The 22,326-nt window shown below is 35.0% G+C and overlaps 1 protein-coding gene across 3 annotated transcripts in view; it reads right to left on the bottom strand.

Moving 5' to 3' along the window:
* The window catches only part of LOC117435347 (ubiquitin carboxyl-terminal hydrolase MINDY-3-like), a 45,889-nt gene that overhangs the window by 14,986 nt on the left and 8,577 nt on the right, over positions 1–22,326 (bottom strand). For all 3 annotated transcript variants that reach the window (XM_059012569.1, XM_034058433.3, XM_034058432.3), the window contains exons 10-12: positions 19,933–20,003; positions 17,477–17,557; positions 3,891–3,963 (exon numbers count right to left, since the gene is read on the bottom strand). In XM_059012569.1, coding sequence (XP_058868552.1) covers positions 3,891–3,963; positions 17,477–17,557; positions 19,933–20,003 — 225 coding nt within the window. The remainder of the gene's footprint in view (positions 1–3,890; positions 3,964–17,476; positions 17,558–19,932; positions 20,004–22,326) is intronic.

Raw genomic sequence — 22,326 nt, 5'->3', positions numbered from 1 at the left:
AAATATTAATATTATTGAAATTGGTTATTTACAGCTTTCCTGTTGCTGTCACTGTGTTCTATTCCATACCAGACACACGTCTTGGAGCAGTTGTTAACTTGAGAGAACCTGGTTCGCCTAAACTACAGGACTATGAATTTAACTTTTTAGACCAAAATGTGGTGCATGGCCTAAATGTGTTTTTATTCTTCAAATAAAGCAAGCAAGCAGAACACATCTGAAACAGAATGTCTTAGTAACTGCTGTTAATTTAGATTCTGATGTATTTCTAGAATGTGGCTCGCACACAGTGTTTGTTGATTTAGTTAACCCTAATTAACAATGACTTGCATCTGCTCTTTTAATCTTCTAATGGTTTTCCTATACTGGGGTTTATTACCTCGTATTTGTATTTGTTAATATAAACTTGTCATGTAAAAAATGAATTTAGGGAGGACAATCACATTACATAACTAAATTAAATTGTTCTGTTTATAAAGAAATGATCATTCTTGTAGTCAGTTTTATTTGTCTAGTGGGATAAACTAGAGTGCCAGCACTGGTGTCTGTTGAAGTACATCCATCCAAACACATCCTAACATGCTAAACAACATAATGTTTGCATCAACATTATGTTATATAGGAAAAGGTGTTGTATACAATTTTCAAATTCAACAAGTTTATCTTCTTAACCTTACATGGCATGTCCCTGTTTGAATGTCACATTAAAATATATTAATCATAAAACAAATCTCAGCCAGCTAAGGGCCACAGGCGGTTTGTTTCTTATTGAGAATACAAAGGCACTAATCCAAATCTTTCTGTATATAAATCCTGTTTAGTTTAAGCCAAGACATCTATTGGCTTTTTATACCAAAAGTATAAGTGCACAGGCCTGTTGGCGTTATCAGTTTCCTTACCTCAACACCCAGAATAGTGCTTGTCTGTGAAAACAAGATGAAGGCAACACTCAAGTGTGATTTTGTACTTTGTAATATTATTTACAAAACCGAATCTTGTCAAGGTACAGGTCAAAAATAACTTCAGAACTATTGCAAGGCTGAAAGCTAAAGACTAACCTGAAATGTACAGCTATGCACAGGGCTTAGATACTTAGATATTAGGAACACTCAACATCTGTAAGATAGATGATCTTTTAGAATATGTATTGTTACAAAGCAAAACAGCTACAATATGTAAAATAATAACATACAAATCACCAAAAATATAAATTTTGAAATAAGCAATAAAAACTAACGTCATCCCTTTTAGTGGCTTAATGACTTAAAATCATACTATGTAACATGATATCTACCTAACATCTGTAACATTTGGAAAAATACAATTCCAAGTAGATAAAACTTTAGCGAAATGAGGAAAACCTTCAAAACACAGCAGTGATTGGCATGTCTTCAGAGTCCAATACCTTTCACCATTGTTCTAAACTAAAGCCAAGGAGTACATATTTAAGCATGAAAGGTGATTCTGATTGGCATTACTGGGCTCCACACAAGGTACAGTGCTTACTTGGAAGTGTTTTTTTAGCACAGTCTTTTTAACAATACAATTTTAAGAACTAATTTAACTTTTTACTTACTGCGTTCAATAAAAAAGCCACTAGGGAGACATGGCATTAAACATTACAATAAAAGAGTAAGAATAAGTTTAGACACAGGCCTCTACACAATGTCTCAAAACAATTCTACATGGGAATAGTTTTTGATTAAAATGATAAAGCTTTTAATTAAGTTTATAATCGACATGATTATTTAGAGGGCTCTAACAGAATAACAGACCTATAGTAATCCCCACCCAGGGAAATCTGGTAGTTGACTCAGCTGTTAGAACAGATTTACTGCATATTCAATTCACAAAAAAGGACAATGTCTGGTATGAAGCAAGGGAAACCAAAGCAATTGCCTAAACTCAAATTTAACCAGGATAAACAATTCTTACCAAGCATTGTGGTTAAAGGTCAATTACAAACCCAGTGTTTGTTATGCAAGCGACCTGTTGGGGTCTTATCACACTTTATTGATCCGGAGCCTGAAGTAAATTGGGCTTCTTGTTGGGATGCTTAACATGCCTTTGAAGATACGCAGGGTTTAACTGCACCACACTTAATGTTAAATATAATATTTTATATAAAAGATAATAGCACAGTTATTAAGCTTACAATTTACTACTTCTAAAATAAGACAAAATGACAACAAAGGAATAACAACTGAACTGAGATGCAGTCAAGTGTACTAAAATATTTACATGACCTCTTTGGAATTTCTTTCAGATGCAATATCCTACAGTGTATCATATTTAAGCTCATGAGAATAAAATTGTCTTTGAACAATAAAATCAGGAAGTTTAACACGGCTAACATGCCCTACTGGAAGTTTATTTAGTAATGCTTTAATAATCTATTAGACCAAATACAGTACAAAAAAAGTTTTAGCCAAAGAACATTTGAGCTGTGGTTGTTGGTGCTGGAAAATATATTTTGTAATTTTTTTTTTTTTTTAATAAAAAACAAAGGAAAATAATAATAATAAAAAATGAGAACATGCAGTTACACCATGATTAGTAACAAATATGTCTAGTACAGATAATTATTTTGGGCAATCTTGGGAAAATTGCACAATTATAATAGCTATCCAAATGTCACAAAATGAACAGTAAATTGCAGTCTAAACTGATTATTGCTTCCTGTTTTAGAAATCATTTAAATCCACTTATAGGAACTGTTTTGCAAGTGTAAATGCAAAGGGAAATAATTCTGAGAGGAACACAAAAGCAGTTAAATTATTGTTCAGGGAAATTTCATGCTTCCATTAACATTACAATTATTTTAGTACCTTGATATTTTCACTAGCTTCAAAATATGCCCCTTTTACATGCAAAAAATCCTAATGAATACAATATTTATAAAATAAACTAGACAACGACAGAAAAGCAAGCAACACGTCATTGTCTAATGTACGGTACTCTCAGATTGGCAATGCCAAGATAGAGAGTTTGACCACACACTGTAATGTTTTAGTAACAAAATGTGAGAACTATACTGAGAGAATCATAGAATACAGCTGTCTACCAACTATAAAGACACAATGGCAACACGGCAGCCATCTTATGTCAAAGTCAAATGAAAGGGTTTTTTTTAGATTTTGCCCAAGGATTTGAACACTGAAAATAAGATGCTGCAATCTGAAATGGCTTAAGATATTAACACTTACGAATGCAGTGGCTGCTGTGACAAAGTGCATGGCACTGTCATCGAAGGAAGATATATAGGGCCGCGTATAAGGCACAGCCTGTATCCTATGTAAAAAATTGTGGAAGGAAAATGTATTCCTGATGGTCTAAGCCGACCAGCCGAACTACATTTCCCATAATACCTGGACTAGAATGGGCCAGTCTGCAATTACCCAGGGTTGAGTAATTGGTTTCACCTGTATTAAAAGGTTGATATTTAAGCAGGGCTGAAAACCCTGTTCAGGTCTCTCTCGTTGGGTGCTAGACAGAAGCTGAGGTCTTGAAAGGTCCTACTGGAAATATCTATAAAGGTAACCATTATATATACTGAATCGATATAAGAGTTTTGTTTTGTTTTTGAAGAAGCTGGTAAGCAGCTTAGCTGCCCAGTTGTTAGACAGTGAACCATCACAGTTTAGTTAGTAACTCCAAGACGGAGCTAGGCTTTTTGTTTTGTTTGTTTGCTGTTTTGTTAAAGTTTTGTGAATAAAGATGCAGGCACCGACCTGTTTAAACAACAAATACTACGATTGACATCTTCTTTTACACTAGAGGACAGGGCTAAAAATCCTGAATAAGACTGACACTCTGTCCAACAGCGCCAGAGTTGTCACACTGCAGATTTTCAAAATTCATACAAGTTCATACAATTGGTACTACCCTACCTTCTGGGTCAAAAGTTTGGAAAACTCTCCTTGCTTGTTCTGATGGCGATTCAGGAGCAACCAGGAGCATTTCCTAAAAAAATAAAATGAAATCAAGCTGTGAATTTAAACAGTTATATATTGTGTTATTTTAGAGGAACGATCACATCATTTATTTCTCAGATTTGCAGTCCCCAAAAATGAAAGCTTTTAGAATACAGCTAAACAAAAAACATTCGTTACTCAAGAGACTACTTAACAAAGCACAGCCTGATAAACAGTTAATGTTTTTACTGCCAAGCTTTCTGGCAATTAACCAATCAACCCACATTACAAATAAAACTAGTTGTATTATCTGGCACCAGTTTGGCAAACCAAATATAACAAATGTTTGTTTATCTTTGGCAAATGCGAAGTCTAAGATAAGGATCAGATATGTTTTGTTTCTGTTGGTTAAAACATTTGAGGACAGCATATATATCACAATGGATAATCAGCAGAGGTTAATAGCACTGCCAGTTATTTTGAAATCCAGCTTCAGTTTGTTTGTTGAAAGCATGCTAATTTCGGGGGGTGACTACTCATTGTTCAACTGAACTGTAATACTATACATTCATTGTTAACTAGTACCTGTATCTCATATAGAATACAGCCCAAGCAAAAACCTACAGTATGCTGTAGCCAACTGCAAATTTGAACCTGCTTACATTTCTGTAATGTGAAACACAATTACCCCAAAATAGGTCTGTCATACAATAAGAATGCTTTTGAAATATAGAATAAAAGGTTATTTTACAATAACTTTTTTCCATATATAGTTGCAGACAAAAGGATTGGCACCCTACACTTAATAGAAGATAATTCAAGAAAAGCATTGAGTGAACATTAGCCACTAATAAATATGACACAGACCAAAATACCCAATTTCTGGTAGTTTAACAAACAATCTTTATAAAAAAAACAAAAGCACGTAAGTAATTTCTATTATTGGTTCATGCCAACAGCATTGACACCCCTGCTTTAGTATTTTGTGTATCCTCCGTTTGCTTTTATTATGGTATCAGACGGTATTATTGTACTTTGCATAATACAAAGTGATCCATGGCAGCATTCATTCGATCTTCAGTCAATTCAATGTCTCTTGTCCCTGAACTACTAAACACCCCCATATCAGTGTGGAGTAGTGTTTAGGGCTCTGGACTCTTGACCGGAGGGTTGTGGGTTCAATCCCAGGTGGGGGACACTGCTGCTGCACCCTTGAGCAAGGTACTTTACCTAGATTGCTCCAGTAAAAACCCAACTGTATAAATGGGTAATTGTATGTAAAATAATAATGTGATATCTGTATAATGTGATATCTTGTAACAATTGTAAGTCGCTCTGGATAAGAGTGTCTGCTAAGAAATAAATAAATAAATAAATAAATAAATAAATAAATAATAATAATAATGAAAAGAAAAATTACAGGTATGTTATTTAAACAGTTGTAGCAACATGCGGGGACATGTAACGCTATATTTTTTCGGAACCCTGCTATTTACAAATGCACACTGGATGTGAACTGAACGAAAAAAATGGAAGCCTATACACTGAATTAAGATTTTGCATAATGTGCTTCCCTGTGCATTAATTCATTTAAATCAATACATTTATTTGTTTTTTTGCTCTCCATCTCTCCATGTTTTTTCTCTCCATGTGCATTGGCTTTAAACTCATAAAAATGGTTTTCACTGAAATGTACTGACAAGTTGCTGACAGTGTATCCCTGTTCTGGCAAGTCAGTTTTAAATCTATATTATATCTCTATATTGTAGCCTATTTAAAATTAAACATTCACAGCATTTTATGGTATTGAGATCAAATGCGAAACCTGTGTGTGAGGCTTGTATATATACACAGGTTACATATACACATATATACACACACACACACACACACATACATACATCTTTAATGGAAACATTCCCTGCACTCTGATTGGCTGAGCTTTTATTATAACCCAGCTTGAAGCTTTCCTGCCAAATACCATTTACCATGTATCAAACTGGGCTTTTTAAAAACAATAATTATATATATATATATATATATATATATATATATATATATATATATATATATATATATATTAGACACACACACACAGTGCCCATAGAAAGTCTACACCCCCTTTCAAAATGTTCACCTTTTGTTGCCTTATAGCCTGAAATGAAAATGTATTAAAATAGTTTTTGTTTTTTTTTCATTTATCTTCACATCCTAACCCACAACTTCCAAGTGAAAAAAATATTCTAGAAATTTGTAGAAAATTAATTAAAAATAAAAACTGAAATAGCTTGGTTGGATAAGTGTCCATCCCCCTTGTAATAGCAATCCTAAATTAGCTCAGGTGTAACCAATCACCTTCAAAATCACACACCAAGTTAAGTGGCCTAAACTGTAAAACTGTAGTGATCGGTAGCACAATCTAGACGATTATTAAGAAGTAGAAGGTGTATTGCACCACCAAGACCCTGCCTAGATCAGTCCGCCCCTCCAAACTGGATGAGCGAGCAAGAAGGAGACTGATCAGAGAGGCTACCAAGAGGCCAATGGCAACTTTGCAAGAGCTACAAGCTTTTATGGCCAAAACTGGTCAAAGTGTGCATGTGACAACAATATCCCAGCACTCCACAAATATGGTAGGGTGGCAAGAAGGAAGCCATTACTCAAGAAAGCCCATCTTGAATTTTTTACTCAAAGTAGCCACCTTTTGCAGATATAACAGCCGAACACACTGGTGGCATTCTTTCTACAATGGAAATCAAATATTGTTTGGAAAGTTCTTCCCAACACTGTTGCAGAAGTTCCCACAAATGTGTTGCACTTGTAGGTTGCTTTGCTTTCACCCTTCTGTCCAGACCCAAACCAGCTCGATGGGGTTTAAGTCTGGAGACTGTGCTGGCCATTCCATGATTTGAAGCCTACCGTCTTGTTCTTTTCTTCTAAGGTAGTTCTGACATAGCCTGGAGGTATGTTTTGGGTCATTATCTTGCTGTAGGATGAACCCCTGACCAACTAGGCGTATACCAGAGGGTATTGCATGGTGCTGCAAAATGCTGTGGTAGCAGTTTTGGTTCAGGGTGCCACTCACTCTGTGCAAGTCGCCGACTCTGGATCCAGCAAGAGAGCCCCAGACCATCACGCTTCCTCCTCCATGTTTGACAGTTGGTGTCACACACCGAGGAACCATCCTTTCGCCTACTCGACGGCGTACAAAAACCCTGCGTGATGAACCGAAGATTTCAAATTTTGATTCATCGGTCCATAAGACCTTCTTCCAGTCTTCAGTAGTCCACTGGCTGTGCTTCATGGCCCAGGCAAACCTCTTTTTCTTATTTTGCCATCTTAGCAATGGCTTTCTTACTGCCACTTGACCTGTCAAACCTGCAGCTCGAAGTCTTCTCTTCACAGTTGAAACTGAGACTTGCTTACTTCGACCAGTGTTAACCCTTTGCGGTCCATTTATTAATTGCGCGTCAGGCACGCCAGGTCTAATTAATTTTCACACACACAGTTAATTTTATACGTGCTGTTTAAAAAATTTTTTTTTCACAGTCAAACGGGTTTAAATGGCCCTGCATATCAACAAAGCACTCACTAGGCATCTCCAGCCCCGCCCCACCCTTTCGTTTGCCATAGCGTTCACCTAGTCGTACATACCGATCGATCATCTCCGGATCACTCGTTTTATCACCAAACTCCTCAATAATGCGATTCAAGTCATTATTTTATTACTATAACATCTGAAAAAAGCTCTGCAAATGTCCATGATAGTCTCTGTGCGCTGACGCACTCAGCCAGCTTGTTTACTATGACCGCCCCGTTATCTGATACCTGATACCATGTATGACTATTCATGAGATACGCCTTTTTTTTTTTTTTCGACTTGTCTCGGCTCCTGTCGCTCCCACTCGGCAATTGAATGGTTTTCTCGGCTTTTTCCGGAGAAAAAACGACTTGCGTTGCTATAATGATGTCGGACCCAGTCCGACAAAGGACCTGTGAGGAATAATTGCAATGTCGGACCCAGTCCGACAACGGACTGCAAAGGGTTAAGCTGTGCTTGAAGCTGTTGTCCTGTGAGACGCCTATCACGCAAGCTGTTGACTCTCAGAAACTTGTCTTCTGATTCTGTTGTGGCTTTGGGTCTGCCAGACCTCTTCTTGTCAGAGTTTCCTCCAGTTTCCAAGTGCCTTTTGATGGTGTAGGAAACTGTACTCACTGACACCTTGGCTTTCTTTGCAATTTCTCTAAAGGAAAGACCTACACTTTTAAGTGTTATAATGGTCTGTCTGTCTTCCTTTGTTAATTGCCTTTTTCTCACCATTATGAGAGCAATATACTACTTCCTGCAGTACAATACTGTCCAAATAATGCTTAAGAGGGTGTAGTAACACAGTCTGTTCCAACACTGCTTTTATACAGACAGAGGGTTTGTAAGTAATCAACAAAAGTTGGGACACCTGTAGGAATTGTTAGCATCAACTTTCAAGGCTTAATTTACTTCCATTGCTGCAGAACAGCTGTAAGTTGTTAACCCATTACTTGTTCCCTGAAAAAGGCCTTTTTGTATAACTTTTTGTATAATTATTTTTCAGTTTTTGGTAACCTAAACTATTTTTTTAACCTCTGGCAGTTTACCGCTTACCTTTGTACCATTTCAGGTTATTCACTGGACTTGAACTGCTTAAATTTCAATAAACTGGAAAAATGGGGGTGTTCTAAAACTTTTGACTGGTAGTGTGTATATATATATATATATATATATATATATATATATATATATATATATAGATAGATATAATGTTTAAAAACACCTTTAGTCAAGATAAGTCAGAAACATTGCTGTAGTTTAAAAACAACAACAACAACAACAACAAAAAAAACAATACAAGCAGATTTATATTGTGTTCCAGATGTTACAAATATAGTACATTTTTCAGATTTATACAAATAACTTTAGTAAAAGGACTTATTTCAATCTGGAAAATATTAGCCACATATCGTTTAATATAAAATACATGATTTGTCATTCTAACCCCCCCCCCCCCCCCAAAAAAAAAAAAAAATGACAGTAATACAATTATCATGCAAACTAAATAAATCGTCATTAGAAGCCCAACTGAGTAATCTGCTCCATACTTTGACATCATGAGGATGTAAATTAAAGACTCTAATTTCTTTCTGCTTTCAATTCTCAAGAGCGTCATTTCACAAAGTAAGGCAGACTGCTGCTTCACCTGAGCCAACTTTCTGAAATGACCAGGTTCCAGATTTCAAGTTTAAACTAACAGTCAGTAGATACACACTGATCACTCAAGTGTCAAATTCTGTCAAACAACAATCACCAAGAGGAAAGGGCTAGTTTCCTCTTCAAGACATATGTCTGCCTATCAGGTTACATCAATAGGTCTGTTCGGGTTTTTTCAAAATTTGGTTTTAAAATAGCCAAATTCCGATTGTTAGTTTTAAAATTACCTTGGCCCAGTCAAAGAATATTGCCTAATCTGTCAAAAACCTGGCCAACACCTGTGGCAGTTCACAGAAGTTATTGGGAGGGGGGGAAAAAAAAAAAGTATGCTTTTGTGGAGTAAAAAAAAAGAAAAAAGAAAAAAAGAGAAGCTCTATAGCCTTTTTGATTTGGGTTAGCATTCATTTATATACACCCTCACTAGCACTCACTTTTTTTTTAACAAACAAACTTGTATGGATTTAAAATAAACTAACAGTGTATCCACAAAAGATGAGTTTATTAAAATGCCATTCTTACTTTCTAGAATTTCCTAATAGTAGGAGATATTTAAATCTGGTAGGGTTTTAAAAAACAGGATAGAACAATGTGCAGCTGTTTCTATGTCAACGAGCTAGAGGATGTTATCCAAGGCCTTGAGGTAAAATGGTTGTGGTATTTAATGTTTTTTCCTAGTCCTGTGTAATGAAAAATAAGAATCTGACTTGGACTTAAATGCTACAATATATTCCCATAGTTTATATATAATTTGTTATAAAAACACATATCATTAAATTAACTTTTTTATTCTTATAACAAAGCTTTTCTACAGTAAAAGTTATTCACTACCCTTCAACAAGTATTGGGAAAGCGGAATGAATGTTGATGTTTTAGGACTGCATAAAGATTGGGGGTGGGGCATAGATTTTTTTAATGCAGTTATAGGGCTGCTGCTTTCCAGTACCTTTAGGACTGAATGCATCAGTGTACGCATTTTATGTATTAAAACATCCTAAAACTACAGTGGCCAAGAAGTGCAAAGAGGAAGCAAATCTACACAGACTTAGCTGCAACTGGACTAAAACAGGGTGGCGACATCCAAAAAACTGCAAATGCTGTTGCCATTCTATTAGGAGACGCTTAACACTTCACAGAATATAGATTACAGAGGTAACAATAATAATTAATGCCACTACATGTGATACCGACTGAGAAAATACACTGATGAGAAAAGGAGCCTTCTGTAAATCTTGTCACTGCACCTCAGCCATGACGTGGAGAAACCGTCTCTCTAGGGATCATGCAAGGAGTAAATCAGTCATCATACTTATTCAATCATAAGTAGGGGTCTACTTAAATTGCGGATAACTTACATATTTTATGGAATAAAATTAAGATTTTGCGGATATTTCGCGGACCTGTTTAAACATTAAATAAACCTAAGTAGATCATATTTCAGAGCACTATAAAAGCCTAAAATAGTGGTGCTTCTTTACTAAAACGGATTGCTGTCATTTGTTAAAGGCAAGCATGCAACATCCCCCAGTAGCTGCTGCCGATATTCTCGGTCTCTGTGTTGTGAAGACTTGCCCATACAGTGAGACTGTACCGCAGGTTGTTTGAAGTGAGGAGGCTGTGCAAGCTCGTACCTGTAGTACTGATTTAACTCGGCTACAACCGGCAGGAATACTTTTTATCTGCGCTGACTTTCAAGTTTGGTTTCTGAAAGCTGTTTGTTTTACATTCTGTTTAGCAGCCTCTGTAGTAGCTTTTAGTTTAAGGTGTTTTTCTGAAGCTAAATAGCGATCGATCGTATTTTCTCCAAAGTCACCAATACAAGATGTGCAAAACAATTTACCTCCATCTGCATGTAAAGTTTCTTTGGGAAATTTATTGGCACGATCCTCAGCCGAAATATACTTTGCATTTTTTGGCATTGTCGTCCATTTTTGGTATTTTACCTCTAATGCTGAAAACTAGATTTTAGCAAAATAACAATGCAACACTGACTTTATCCCACCTCCTAGTGAACAGTACTGGTCACAAAAAAGCCAGTACAGACACACTGATAGGCTGATTAAAACATTGTTGTCATGTGAACAATAAACAAGAAAAGGTTAACCGCTTTGGAGTATTGTTTAAATTGACTTTTTTTTGTTGGTGTCCAAGTGCAATGCACACAGAACGGAGAAGGAATAAGAAGTAGTTAATTGAAATTAGGTTTCTTTTTTTTCTCTCCGTACTAGTCCGGTATGCATTGGTGAATTTTGCAGTGACCCCTCAATTTCCTGATTTCCGCAAAATAGCAAATTAGGTAGACCGCTAATTCTAAGCAATGTTTGACCTAAAGAAAATCAATTTTACTGTGGGATTTCTATAACACTACCACCAAATCTATTCAATTTGTGAAGCAACTTAGGCACTTACATACCCAGCCAATATTTTATGTTGGTATAATAAAGAACAAAACAAGCTTGAAGGTTTGGCTCCTTTATGCATGCAATTCCTAACTCATAACATCAATGCTAATTACCTCCTCTGCTGGAATATAATTTTGTATAACAACACTCACTGGCATTTGTGATTTCCTGTGGCTCTCTGGGATAGACGTTTAATATTGTTTTGATTCTATTCGAACTACTGTAACAGCTCTCAATTCCACAGAATATTTTAGGGATATTACAGTACTTCTCCTTTATAACAGCACATGTTACCCGTATTCTATTAATCTTCCTAAAAATAATTAGCAATAGTCATTTTTGTCAATTTAAAGTTGGTATATTAAGCGTTTATTTGTTTCAATTATGTCAAAATCCCACCTGGTGTTTGCCAAACCTAAAGCTAATCTCAATTTTGTACAACACAAGGGAGCACTGGATTCTCTAGAACAATCCACACAAAGCATTTTGGAAAATCATTCAGATTTTATAAGCCAATTTTAGGTAACTACTATTCTAAAACATCCTTTTTAAATGTAGAACATTTCCAGCATGTTCCAGAAGGCAAATCCTAATGAAACGAGACCAAGCAATCAACTCAGGCATCTCAGACTCTGTTTTCAATGCAATTTACTTTGACGAAAAAAATTAAGTTCTCACATGTATCTGGGAAGCCTAAATATTGAGGACAGAAGTACATGTCCAAAGAAAACATTCCTCCAAAATGTGATCTTTCAAATAAAGAAAAGACTTTGTATTGGATTTATAACGCAAGTAGCTTTAAGACAGACTAGTCAAGGTTTGTGTTGCTTTTTTTAATTCCAGTCAAGGTATTCAGTAGTGGAAATTGATAATAGGGATTGCAATCTTGAGAATTTCACTTAAGTAAAAAAATAAAATACATATATATATATATATTTTTTTAAATTAATTTATGTATTTATTTTTTGTATTTCGTGTATTTTTGGTTAAAAAAAAAAGAAAAGAAAATTTATACCAAGATTCTCTGAAGATGATTTTGCTTTGCAATAATATTTGTTTGCTTTTGTTTTACTGGACATATAAGTTAGTATATTATCAACAAAAGTATTTAAGTGGATTACATAAATTGTCAACAAGATTTAAAAATCAGACTGAAAACATACAATAAGTTACCCCAAATAATCTTAAAAGGTTACACCTGCTTGCTCTTTACTTTAAAATATTTTCCCAAGTCTGCACGTTTTTTCTTGACTGGCACCAGAGAGTGATTTGAATATAAAAGCACAAGCGACAGAACTGCACATGCTGATGCAGAATTTAATAAAAGATGATGAACAAAGAGTAAAGGAAAACATTTTTATGATTGTTAAATTAAGCATCCAGGTTAAAAAACAAAACAGAAACTAACTTTGCACTTACAATGGGCTCACAGACAATTTCTAGTACACAATTAAACAAACAAATAAAAACAACTGTTAACCAGCATGTAAGAATGCAACTCTTGTAAAGTAGATTAACTTTGTTGCAAATACTGTGCATTGCCACAGATATTCCATTATTTCAATGTTTCTGAACACACATCTAGTCACCAACATAACATGTAAAGAGTTTTTTTAAGCAGTAAAAAAAGTGGGAAAAATCCTGAAGCATTGTGTAATTAAATAAGTATTTTAATTTGCGTACTTGTAACTACTAATAAACTAGATAATTAAATATAGTTTAAGACTTGTAACACTTATATTCAAGTAGCACATAGTCCAAGGCGAGCATAACTAAAAAGCATGACGTGATTGCATGTTTGTGTACAAAATGGTTTGTCTGATTTAAAAATGGTGGTATACACTGCTCTAGCTTAGGCCAACCTGGCAGGAATTGATCATATGAAAGGTACTTAAAACTTAAGGATGTCTGTATCCTTAACTATTTTAAATAGGAGCTACTTTAGTTTTTGTTTGTTTAACATGTTACAACACAAACGAGAAGACAAAAAATTCAATTTTAAAAGGATATTTGTAAGACTAGAAAGAAATGCACTCGGGAGATTTTAAATGCTTCTTGTGAAAGCCTTTTAATATGGCGATAGAATAGTGCATGCATAATTGTTTTATGCTTCCAGGATAAACAGGTATTTGATTACACTTTTAACATGGTCTGAATTAGAAACTAAAGGGGATATCTCTGGCACATCTAAAACATGTCAGCTCCTTCTAGCCTGAGCAAACCCTTACAACTTTAAGATATTTATCTGTGGAATTTACACATTACATCTCAAAACCAGATGACTCAATTTCCTGTAACCCTGTATCTTTATTGTCAACAATGAACAGAAATTCTTCTTCCACATGATTGACTGAACAGTGGTTTACCATTATATTTTTAAGAGCGATCAGACCGAACCTTCTCTACGCTGTAACTTTAGATGCAGTCTTAAGTACCAATTAGAAATGTAATATGCAGCCACAGTTCATTGGCTGGACACAAGTACTTCAATATCAACGTCCTTTTACTTCGCTCTCTTATGTGTTTCCATTGTTAGCAAAGTAGCTCTATAGTGATATGCAACAATATACAGAAAAACTAACCAAAGAGACATTGTTCTCTGTTAAGAGTGATGTGTGGTGTACATCCATGCAGTGCATTAACCTAGGGTAAAGTGCATTGTGGTAGCATTATCAATACAACAAAGAAAAGGTGTAGAAAAAAAACCAGGGCGTCAGACAGCTAGACAGCTTGGTGCAGGATGATTAATGATTTGTCGAACATTACAATGCAGTTCGGAAAAAAAAAAAAAAAAAAACCTGAATAGACACCCAGAACTGTCTATGTGTATATCTGACAAAAACCCACAGGATGCAACATATGAAAAGAATATCCTAGATCAAGGGCTTAACCCTGCATGTTAATAAGGTGCTCAGACAGATCTATAATAAAAATATATCCCTCCCCTTTCCTTCTGAGAAATTTGTAAAGGGCAAACCTGATAAAAATCAATTAATGGCTATAACATTACAATTCCGTTCCACCCCAGTGCAGATGAGTTACCAGAGTTTATCTCTATTCTACTACATTACATTTACTTTCTTTTAAAGTGTCTTTCAAAGCAAGATTCAGTTCTGACTGTCTTGCATCTTAATGCTGCAGATTAAATATATTAACTAACCCAGATGGCAAAGACCTATATTCATTTAGAAATGTATGACTTTTTAGCACAACAAACTATATAGCTACCACATATAACCAGTTGTAAAAACTGTTATGATAAAAGATGAGTTGCCAACACAGAGGTTTAGATAAACATGGCATTTGATCTTTAGGGAGAATAGGTCATAAAGCAAATTATTGGGGAATTATAGTTTTGTACAATTTAATTTGCATGTGACCCTAAAAGCAAGCTTCTGTGGATTAGCATTGCTCACAAAAGGTTATCTGGCTCCTAGCTTTCCTTCCTGTAAATTACACTTCTCTTAACACCACTCTGCAAAACATGAAAGCGCTCTCTGAGGCAACAGCATAACAAATTGGGTGTGCAGGCCTCAAGCGAGTTTCCTTACCAAAAAGTGAAACTCGTCCGTCCTGAGAAGGGTCAAGGGTGAACAGGGTAGAGAGCAGAAAACCCCTTTATTCATGAATGGTGACAGTGTAGGAAGAGAAGTTAATTCCTGATCACATCAAAAGACAGCTCCAGAAAGCCCTCCACCCCTGCTCCATTCTGATGCTGAATACAGTTCTCATTTCTTTCAGCATGCTTATCCTTTTCATTTGATTCAACATGTTGCAGCACCCCATACGAGTAACCCCAAAATGTAATTATGTGACGGTTATGATCGTGGTTTTATTAGAGTAAAGATTTACAGTGTCAATCACTCACTCTTGACAACTTAAATGAAAAAGGTGTCTTTTAGAGTGAAACACTTTTTATATATTGTATAAAAACTGACGTGTAAAAAAAATAAAAAAATTATATTATATATATATATATATATATATATATATATATATATATATATATATATATATATACACACACATACACACACACATATATACTAGCAACCCAGACAGAATTTTGATTTACATATGACAATAAATACTTGTCATGGACCTACAAAAGGTTATTATAATAGGAATTTGTGGAAAACACCAAGCATGTTTTTTCACCCGTGTTTTGTATAAAGCCTGGTACACACTGTCTGATGTATTATGCTTTGCAATACCATTTTACAGGATTGGCCGATCAATTTCAGTTGGCTTTTTATGTTTAAAAATGCTTAATTTGTTCAGCTATGTATACACATGAGAAGCAACTATCGCATCGGGCAGGGTATACCGGGCTTTAGTGAATGTAAACCCTAACCAGACACTGGAGGACACCACCAGCCAGCCCTGCAGGTGTGTACTCAGGCCAGTAGGAACTGCTGTAGCACGGTGTCTCTGTAGATTTTACCAACAATCCATTGGAGTTAAGACCAGTGTGAGGCTTTCCCTCACAGCCAGAAGACGACAGATCCCTATGAGAGCATGTGTCCACATGTCAGCCTATTGAACTCTGAAGGCTTATTTTGTATCGTACTGCACTCAGTCAAGTACTAAAGCGCAAACACACTTTAAAATAATTATTTTCATCATAGGTACCAGAAAAACAATAAGGAGATTTAGATGATTTTTTTGGAAAACAATTTGGTACGAATTCATGGAAATGTAACAGCAGTTGCAGTTCATTTATGACACCAATAGCACTTGTGTTATTAATTTATTTGATGCAGTATTTTAAAAAGTAAAAAAAGGAAGACTATGAATTACAGGATTGGATCTTAAACTGCAGTTATGCACATTTATGGTAGAGAGTCCAACATAGTATTGCCACATTAACAGCTAAAGCAATCTTTAACCTGAAACCTGAAACAGATGGGCAGCAACGAGATCATTTTTCCCCAAAAGGAAATAATTTTGTAGTTCACCTAAGGGGAATGTACAACGAAATTGTCATGGGCTGCATTAACAAACCACAAGTATTAGCATTAATCAGTATCATATTTTAAAACAATGTAGAATGCGTTGAGGCTCAGGGGTATGCCTTATTGAAAAAGGCATCTCTGCAATCTGGCATTAGGATACCTCATTATTCCTACATTTTTCTTATTTTATTTAAAACAAAAAGTGTTGATTGACTGAATTCCAGGCCTTGCTATAGCTTAGTGATGCTAGTACAAAGATGCTGGGTTCACGATCATGACACCAGGTCACAATACACTGTAGTGGTGAAATCATGTAGAATCTCACATTTTTTAAATAAATAAATACAGCATTGTCTCATGTCAAAAAGTTGTCAAATTGCAGTTGCCAAAACTACCTTGCACTGTGTAAATAAAGGTTCATGGAAACTACTGTATAGGGACCAAAAAGCTACATTGAAAAAAGGAATCAAACTCAAAAACTCTAAGTGAGTAAAACAGTTTACAAAGTTATCAGAAACAACTCCAAATCGAATCAGCACACATTTGTATATGACAAAAACACACTTCAGACGGTAATCCATTTAACTGTTTCCAAAATACTGTCACCACAAGCAAAACCTATTTTACCTGTATTAAATTAGTAAAACGAGCAATAATGAGGACAATAGAAGTAAATTGTGTTGCGTGGCGGCAAACACATGTAGGGCTACATGTTAGTAATTCATAATGAAAGACTAAAAAACATTTAAAATTGCACGAAAAAACAGCAAAGAATCCTAAGTAGAATTCTTTTTTTCTTTAAATATGAAGCAAAAAAAAAATAATAATAATTGTTTTAGAGAGAAAAAAAACAAACAAACATTCTTGGCACAAATGTGTATGCAAACCCCCCCCCCCCCCTCAAAAAAAAAGTATTACAATAAAACTGGTTTATATTACAACTATAGAAAGGGAAAAATGTACCTTGGCAAAAAATACAGTGAGGTGAGTTTCACTGCCAAGTATCCAAATAGGGAGCTTTGGAGACTTTAGAAACGATCCAACCTGGAAAACAACAGACAAATGCCAAGATTTATATTGCTGCAAAGACAAAGCTGGCTGAGAAAAGGAATATTTGCTGAAATGAACGGCACTATAAAATAAAGGTCAAGTGTACGCACGCACCTGTAATTAATTGATGATAATGAAGTCTTTTTGGCAGATCTCTTGCAACACATATTTACAATTACACTGGCAGGATTATTAAATTAATTTACAAGTAAATAAACCCAGCAACAGTACTATATACCAAACTATTCCACTGGTTTTAATGAGCAGAGTTTTATTTACAGCAATCGCATGGTTTTGGATACTTAAAATACTGACACGAGTGGCTGAAAAATGTAAACAATTATAGCAACAGCCAAAACGTACATTTCAAGCAATCATAACTAAACAGCAAACACAAAGCTTTTTAATAAGCTTAAGTAGTCTATTCAGGTTAAGGTTTAACATCAGTTTAAACACTTCATACAAGTTTTCTTTTAATTCCAAGTGGGTCTCTTTGTAGACGACGCAGTTCTTTTCCTGGCAGCTGTCCATAAATTTAAAAGATGAAGTGGACTTTGTTTAAATTAAAAGAAAAGAATATAAAATGTAAAGAACAGTTAGTTTCCTGTTCCACATTCATTATTACACCAGAAGATCAACTCTAGGGAGTGTATTCATAACATTGTACCAACTGTGGAAATTCGTAAGACCCTTCCTTTAAGTTTTCTTCTCAACTTCCTACTAATCCAGATCTAACACCAAAGGAAAGTTTATTGCTTGTTTTTTTCTTGCAAAAAGTCAGGGGTTTGATTTACTTGCGTTCTTTCTAAAATGTTCATTAAATGGGCTGGCAGCAATATGAAATGATCCTGATCAAGAGCACTGATCTGACAAAAGACAAAGTATCTTTTAAGAACACAATTATATTTCCTACTACCGCCAAATAGAATTTAATACTTTAAAAAGTGAAACGCTTATCAGTCTTTTGTGAATCAATCCCATATAAAAGTTTGCTAAAGTAATTTTGCAGTTTTCCAATACCGTATTCCTTCGAATTTAAGACGCAGCCCAAATTTTCCAACCTCAACTCGAGTAAAAAAAAACAAAAAAAAATCAAATAAAGATGCATTTACTCATATAGGAAAACGAAGTATGGAAGCAGTTATGCGCTGGTTCTCATTTCCATTGTAAAAGCTTCTCTTCGAATTCCTCAGGAAGCTAATGCCTCTTTGTCACAGGGAGGACCCGGTTGCTGGTCCAGCTGCACTGCTGGTGGGGTAAACAGGAAGGCTTCCCCGGAGATGAGCTGATCGCGATTTTAATACACGCATCACTATACTGTACTTGAATTTAAGACGCAGGCCATTTTTTAGTAGAAAATTGGTTTAAAAAGTGTGTCTGAAATTAGAAGGAATACGGTACTTTTCCCATGGTAATACAACGCATTTACCATAGTTCGCCATGCTTTACTATACTATGCTTGATTTCACTATGCTTTTACTATACGGGAAAAAAATACATTGAGATTTATACAGGTTTACTTCTTTAAACCTAGTGCCTCTTGCTTTAACCAACATGTTTCACAGAATACTCTGTTGCAGATAAGGAATAAGATTTTTTATATCGTTGGACTTTGTGGAACTGTAAACTAGTACCATAATTTGAGGGCTTGGCCAAGATTTAAGCTTGTTTTTAAGTATGCAACAACTTTGTATTTTGACTAAATAAAACAAAACAAAAATTACTAGATGATTGTGTTTATTCCAATGTGTTCTCTAGATTTGCAATATAAAAAAATGTGCCTGTTATGGCTCTGTTGATGATGACTATTACAGAACTTATTATGGTGTATACTTTTAAATTAATACAGAAGTTACACATTAAACATGATAATTATGGAAACAAATGGTGCTGCACTTATGCAGGGAATACTTTCACAGAACATGCAATTATGTATGACGTTCAACAGAAAACAAAGAAATGACTTAATGGAACTACAATAGCTACAAAATCTGTTATATGTTTTAATTAAACTCTAAACTACTAACAGTTATTTTTGTTTGTTTTAAAATAAGACTGGGTTGATTTAAATAAGATGCTTTCAGTAAATTCAATGTACTGCATTTAAACAAAATTAATAACTGTACTGCCCTCTATTGTCATTTACAACCAAGTACAGCTTCATTTGTTTAAACTGATACATAACTTTAGGGTAAATATAAACTGTATTCCTTAAACTGTCGCATTTCTTATTAAGAATAGTATTTATATTGTTTAAAAAAAAAAAAAAAAAGGCATTCTCCCATAACTAAATACACTGATGTTATCACATTCTATCAGATGCAACACTTCATTGTATACTTAGAGCTAGAAACTGTAAACCATCCTACCTTACAATATCGTAGGGACTCCATTAAAGTAAGAAAGCCTACAGTTGCTTGATTGTGTATACCTTGCAGTTCTGAAAGAGAAAAAGGATTTTCTGTACATTCAGAAAAAAAAAACATTTTTTTCTTTGTCTTTGTGAAAACCAACCTTGCAAGGCCTGCAAAAAATGTATTGTAGGAAATACATCACTGTGAAATCTGTGAAAATGAATTACAAGAGAATTTACATGAACAAATACAGCCAAAAGCAAGACAAAATGTTTACAAATACAGTACAGTAATAATGGAAGGCAAAATGCTTGTTAATCCATTTAATTATCTTGACACTTTTGTGGCAACAAACATGCAAGGTAAAAAGGCAGCTTTAAAAAAAAAATGATTATATTACTTTCTGAAAGAGTTATCCAGAAGAGAATCCCCACAAAGTCAACTTAAAGTTAACACCACTAATGCCAACTTGTCCTAAGTAGCTAATTATTTTATGAACGAGATGACTGCAGTTGAATATAAACATTACATAACACTGCCACCTAGAGTTCAAATGTGTCCATTAAGAGTTCAGTTCACAAAAACATACAAACATACAGATTGAAAAATAAACTGAAAATGTTCAAACAAGTCAATTTTAAAGGTTCATTTAGAACCAAAACTAGTTTGTTGTTAGTTTTGGGACCAAACATGGTGTACTGTTAGTTGGGCTTTTAAAGACCATGATAAAACGTGACTCTCTATATCCACCGTAAACACATATTCTGAAAACCTATGCTGTATAGAGAACATTATACCCTATAATTAAAGTTACATCGAAGCTCCCAATATAAACACAACATTTGAGATACAAGCAACTTGGGTTCTAAAGCAGTTAGACGCATGAAATTCAGTAACGGAGTCATCCAGATTGTCTGAAACTGGAAAGGAGCTTAACTCTCCATTGTGTACTTTAAGTTAAAGGGGATGCCTACAACTTTTTTGTAATTCCTGTTTCAGACCGTTTTTTTCGGCCACCGACAGCTCAAAAATTGCGAGGTGTATAAACACCCTATTGAGCACTGACACGCTCCTAAACCAGGAATTGAGTCTGAGTTTAATATGGGAATGTGCAGTTCATTCAGATCAACAGCCTCCAGATTAGAAAACTGTATTAGTTAATACGTTGTGTGTAGTTATCTCTTATTGTAAAAGCCAAGTGATTCTGGCTGCTCAAACTGTGCAAAATTGATGGGGGGGGCTGTATGTACCTTGTAGTGCACACAACATTTTTTTAGTAGAAAATCCAACTTTACTTACAGAATAATAAAAAATAAAGCTTATGCTGTAAATTTGGGGTTCAGTCTTTTCATACAGCTTTCTATAGTAATCAGATTACACTTCATCCCTATATACAAGTAAAAACTGTAAGTGTTACGTACATGCATATAAAGACAGGCACCTCTTTATATCCCTGAATAATTATCATTACTAAATTGTGCTACAAAATGTACTAGGTGAGACTCCACTCTTTCCTTGTCTATGCTGCAATGCCTAGGTAGAACACATCTGTTAAGATTGCTGTATTGTAAAAACGTATCCCCAACTTCACTAGTATTGTGGGTTTGTGTCGCAAATGTAATGTTATCTTAAAGTAGTTTTTTGCAATTAATTCCAGTATGGATTGTACAAAAGAACACATCAAATAAGCAGTCACTGGTGCAGTCTGTGTGCACCTACTACTTCATCAGTGTATTACAGTGTGCAATGTAACAACAAGAGAGCTGTAAAGTTGGTGTCAGTTTATACCTTGGCAGAATTTGAGCCCAACTTCCAGTGTGATATGACTAACACCACAGGAAAAGATGTGCCAAGGTTTACTAGTTGTATTATTGTTATTATTAAACTATCATTAGATTTTTGGGGTTATGGGTTAAAGACAAAAACAGAAAAAAAAAGAAAACTAAAGACCTGTATTGACAGCCACATATCAAATTAAATTTAAGCCTTGTGCATTATTAATGGTAAGTGTTTTAGTATGTTGTCAGAGACGTACACAGAATGGCTGCCAAGTTAAATTGAGTCTTTGCCTTTCAAATAATATCCCCTAACACCTAAAGCTGCTTGATCACACACACCATATAAAATGTCCATGGTGTTTCAGATAAGGCTCCATATACGGTCTAATAAGCAAAAAAGAATCAAGAGGTATTTTTGTTCTAAATACATCTTTATGGCATAACAGTTGAATCAATGGGAGAAGCCAAGAGATATTAGGTTCAAATCCCAACATTGTGCTTTAGTCACAAGTAAACTACATTGCACTCGAATCATATTCCTGGAAGTTACCATACACCCAGTTTTGATTTACTTTCTACAAAATGTTCTGCTATTAACTATAAATGTCGGGTCTCATCATGTGTGTTACAC

Source organism: Acipenser ruthenus, chromosome 3 (assembly GCF_902713425.1).
Source record: "Acipenser ruthenus chromosome 3, fAciRut3.2 maternal haplotype, whole genome shotgun sequence".
NCBI lineage: Eukaryota > Metazoa > Chordata > Actinopteri > Acipenseriformes > Acipenseridae > Acipenser > Acipenser ruthenus.
The sequence above is the reverse complement of the archived record's forward strand: the minus strand, read 5'-3'. Positions and strand labels throughout refer to the sequence as shown.